Below are 3,758 nucleotides of genomic sequence, written 5' to 3'. Positions count from 1 at the left end.
TTCTCCTCGCTAAGTCTCTTTATCACAATCAAATCGATCATCGCACCTGCCCAACGTGGACTACTTGTGTGGACTAATTTCACTCTGGAGTAAGAAGTCTGGCCACGGCTCTATCTTCGCCTCACCATCGGGGTACTGAAATGTTTGACATCGATACCACTCGCACGCGTAACTGCAGTGGTGAAATAACAAGTGTGGACACGGATCTATTTTCGCCTCAGCTTAGTGAAATGTTTTGACATCAGTCCCACTCGCACGAGAAACCGGAGTAGTAGGAAAAAGCTGGATTATTTTTTATTTTTGTTGGCGGCTTGCATTCAGCAAGACTTGATCTCTGGTGGGCTCATTTGAAACCATTCAACTTCACTAATAAACCAAAGACCCACTGACAATTATTCCAAGACAGATTTTCCTCCGCTTGTTTTCCTCCAACCGTTTCAGATGAGGATTCCTAAGCAGCATCTCTATTTCCTTGGCGGTGATAGTTATGCACTTATTCAATATCAAAGGAGTCGTACCCTCTATAAATTAGAAGTAATCGGTGAAATGAAACCTAAGAATGTAGGCATATATAGAGTGTCGATGATTTGGGTTCTCAGAAATCAAAACAAGATCTCATGGCCAGGAAAGAAGTGTTAGCCATGGAGAACTCAAAGCCCAAGAGGAATATGTATGTCATTGTGTGTGCGGTAGTGGCATCAACCAATTCGTTCTTGCTGGGTTATGGTAAAGATTTTCTTATTTTTTTTAAGTTTATGGATACGCTCTGTAACACCGGATTATGTGTCTCACTTATTATGTGTGTGTATTCTACTCTGTATGTTATTTATTTTGTAAGTGGCATTTATCTGACATGCAAATTCATGAGGGTTATGCAAGATCAAATATTAAGCACAACGAAAAGATGAAATTGATGAATTGGGTTGCTTTTAGAAATGCTACAGAATTGCTGCCCGAGGAATTATGAAGGTAATCAACATAATTTGGAAAGGTAATAGATGAAGCGTTTTTGGTTTGTTTGTAGAATTTGGGAGTGGAGAGTTAGTTGAAGGGGTTCGCCAATTACCATTTCTGTCTAGTTTCCAGAGTTATCTTGGGAGGATGAAATTCCAAGAGTAATAAATCTGCTGATTTTCAGCTTGAGCAAGAGTACGGATGGAGAAGTGTTGGACATTGTTGAGAAATCAGCGACAACTCTACCTAAGGAGCTTACTTAAAAGCTCAGCCATGAAGGAAGGTTATAAGATCCAGTAGTTAGCTGGTGCATGTAAAATTATATGTTAAACCAGTTGAGGAGCCTCAAAAGTGTTTTTAAGTTGTCTAACAAAGTGAAGAATCTCTATTATAGAAACCCAAGTATCCACAAGTGAATAGTGATCGAAAGCAATTGATTTTAACCATTAGTTTTCAAAGTTGGTCTGACTGTAGCAAGGTTCCTCAGCTGTTGTTGATTATTTCTTTAGTATGTTTTCAACTTTTGGAGAATATTTCGAAGAAAAAGGGTGCTGGTTGATGATAACCTAATCTCTTGGATGTCTGGGGGAATACTCGTACAAAAACTTCTTTCCTGCTAATTACTTGAACTGCTTAGTTCCTTTAGTATGTTTTGTTCATTTTTAACTCTTGACTTGTTATCATTTGATCTTGAATATAATAATCTACAATATGAAAATGTGTCTTTCTATCATCCTTCTTTTTTAAATTATATTGTTCATCGTTTAAACTAATTAAAAATTAAATATACTCATTATTAATAGCATCGTAACAGGAATGTAGAGGATAGAAAGGTACTAAGTAATGAAAAATAAAAATTTGGACATAAATAGAAGAATTGATTGTATGCATAGGCTTCAAGTCTTCTCATCTTACAGACTAGCTATTTGTGGAATTTGATTCTGTCTGTTGTTTGCATAGATGTCGGAGTGATGAGCGGCGCCGTTCTGTTCATTCGCAAGGATCTGCACGTAAATGACCTGCAGGTGGAGATGCTGATCGGCTCATTGAATTTGATTTGCCTGTTGGGGTCGGCCCTAGCTGGAAAAACGTCGGATGCGGTAGGGCGAAGATGGACCATGGCTCTGGCTGCCCTCATATTTTTTGTGGGCGCAGTTGTGATGTCACTAGCGCCTTCCTTCGCTTGGCTGATGGTGGGCAGATTGGTGGGTGGCGTGGGACTGGGCAACGCGGTGGTCATCGCTCCCGTTTACACCGCAGAGCTTGCCCCAGCTTCTACCCGCGGGATGCTCACTTGTTTTCCCGAGATCTTCGTTAACTTGGGAATTCTGCTGGGCTACGTTGCCAACTATGCATTCCAGGGTTTGCCGACGAATTACAACTGGCGGGTTATGCTCGGAATGGGAGCCATTCCTCCCTTTTTCATCGGTGTCTTCGTGCTCTTCATGCCCGAGTCCCCGCGGTGGCTCGTCATGAAGAACCGCAATGAGGACGCCATGAAAGTGCTGCTCAGAACCTCCGAAAGCGAAGCGAAGGCGTCTGAGCTGCTGGCGCAGATCATGGAAGGAATTCAGTACGCGCAGAAGAATCTGGAGAAGAAGGATCTGAGCTCGGAAGGGGAAGGAGACCCACTGAAAAGCAAGGGAGAGGGAACGTGGGGAGAGTTGATATACAAAACCACGCCGAGTATTAGGCGTATGTTGATCGTGGGCTTGGGTATACAGTTCTTCCAGCAGGCTTCGGGCATCGACGGTACGGTCTATTACAGCCCCTTCACATTCAAGAAGGCGGGAATCGATAGCCAAAACGCTATACTCGGGGCGACAATGGCCATAGGATTTGTCAAGACTGGATTTATTGTGGTTGCAGCGTTTTTCATAGACAAAATAGGGCGTAGGCCGCTGTTGTTGATCAGCACGGTGGGGTCGACCGTATCCCTGGCGGGTCTGGGCTTAAGTCTCATTGTTGTGGGGAAAACGTCGGGCTCCGCCCACGAAGCCGCCGCCTGTTTAGCTGTGGTTGCGGCTTGTTCTAATGTTTCCTTCTTTTCCATTGGGCTGGGGCCTATTAATTTGGTGATGGGGAGCGGATATATCCTCTTCGCCTCCGGGCTAAGGCGGTGGGGCTTGGCGTGGGGGTTAATAGACTTGTTAGTGGAGCGGTATCTGTCACATTTCTAAGCCTCTCCAAGGCAATCACCCTGCCAGCCGTTTTCTTCTTCTACGCAGGCTTTTCTTTCATGGCAGTGGGGTTTGTGTATTGGTTTGTGCCGGAGACCAAAGGCAAAACTCTGGAAGAGATTGTGGAATTATTCACCATCGGATCTTCCGTAAAGACTAGCACTCCCAGCCAATTGGAACTTGGGAGTGGTAAAACCAGTCCAGGACCGACAGTTGTAACACAATCTATATAGCCTACCTACAGTGTATACCTAGTGCCTGACATAAATGTGGATTCCGTGAAGAGTAGACTGTCAGCGAAAACCACAGCACATTTTATATTAAAATATAAATAAACTTTTTATGATCATTACGGAAACTTTTCTCTCTTGATTGTTCAATATGAGAAAAATTATCACAAAATTTAAACGATAAAAGTTCAAAGCAAACCAATTCGATGTGCATGTGAAATGAAAACTCAAATATATTATTATTATGATGAAGTCGACAGTGTTTCTCTCGATTGAAATAATTAAAAATAAAATCCCAGCTGAATTATAAGAACATCGAAAAATGTCAGTGGTGAAGAAAACAGTGACCTGAAACTTTTATTAATAATCCTGATGAGAATGGTATCCAACAAAA

The 3,758-nt window shown here is 42.5% G+C and overlaps 1 protein-coding gene across 1 annotated transcript; it reads left to right on the top strand.

Annotated features, from left to right (window-relative positions):
- The first annotated feature begins 449 nt into the window (after nucleotides 1-449).
- Nucleotides 450-3,522, top strand: LOC131032004 (polyol transporter 5). The gene is made up of 2 exons (XM_057962889.2): nucleotides 450-726; nucleotides 1,915-3,522. Exons 1-2 carry the CDS (start codon nucleotides 618-620, stop codon nucleotides 3,132-3,134), a joined length of 1,329 nt encoding a protein of 442 aa, XP_057818872.1. The 5' UTR covers nucleotides 450-617; the 3' UTR covers nucleotides 3,135-3,522.
- Nucleotides 3,523-3,758: the final 236 nt, after the last annotated feature.

Source organism: Cryptomeria japonica, chromosome 4 (genome assembly GCF_030272615.1).
Source record: "Cryptomeria japonica chromosome 4, Sugi_1.0, whole genome shotgun sequence".
In the NCBI taxonomy this organism is placed as follows: Eukaryota; Viridiplantae; Streptophyta; class Pinopsida; order Cupressales; family Cupressaceae; genus Cryptomeria; species Cryptomeria japonica.
The sequence above is the reverse complement of the archived record's forward strand: the minus strand, read 5'-3'. Positions and strand labels throughout refer to the sequence as shown.

Excerpts from the sequence above, each read along its gene's own strand:
- LOC131032004 (XM_057962889.2), top strand. The coding sequence starts at position 618 with ATGGCCAGGAAAGAAGTGTTAGCCATGGAGAACTCAAAGCCCAAGAGG. Across the intron at positions 727-1,914 it reads TTCGTTCTTGCTGGGTTATG|ATGTCGGAGTGATGAGCGGC; the intron begins GTAAAGATTTTC and ends TTGTTTGCATAG.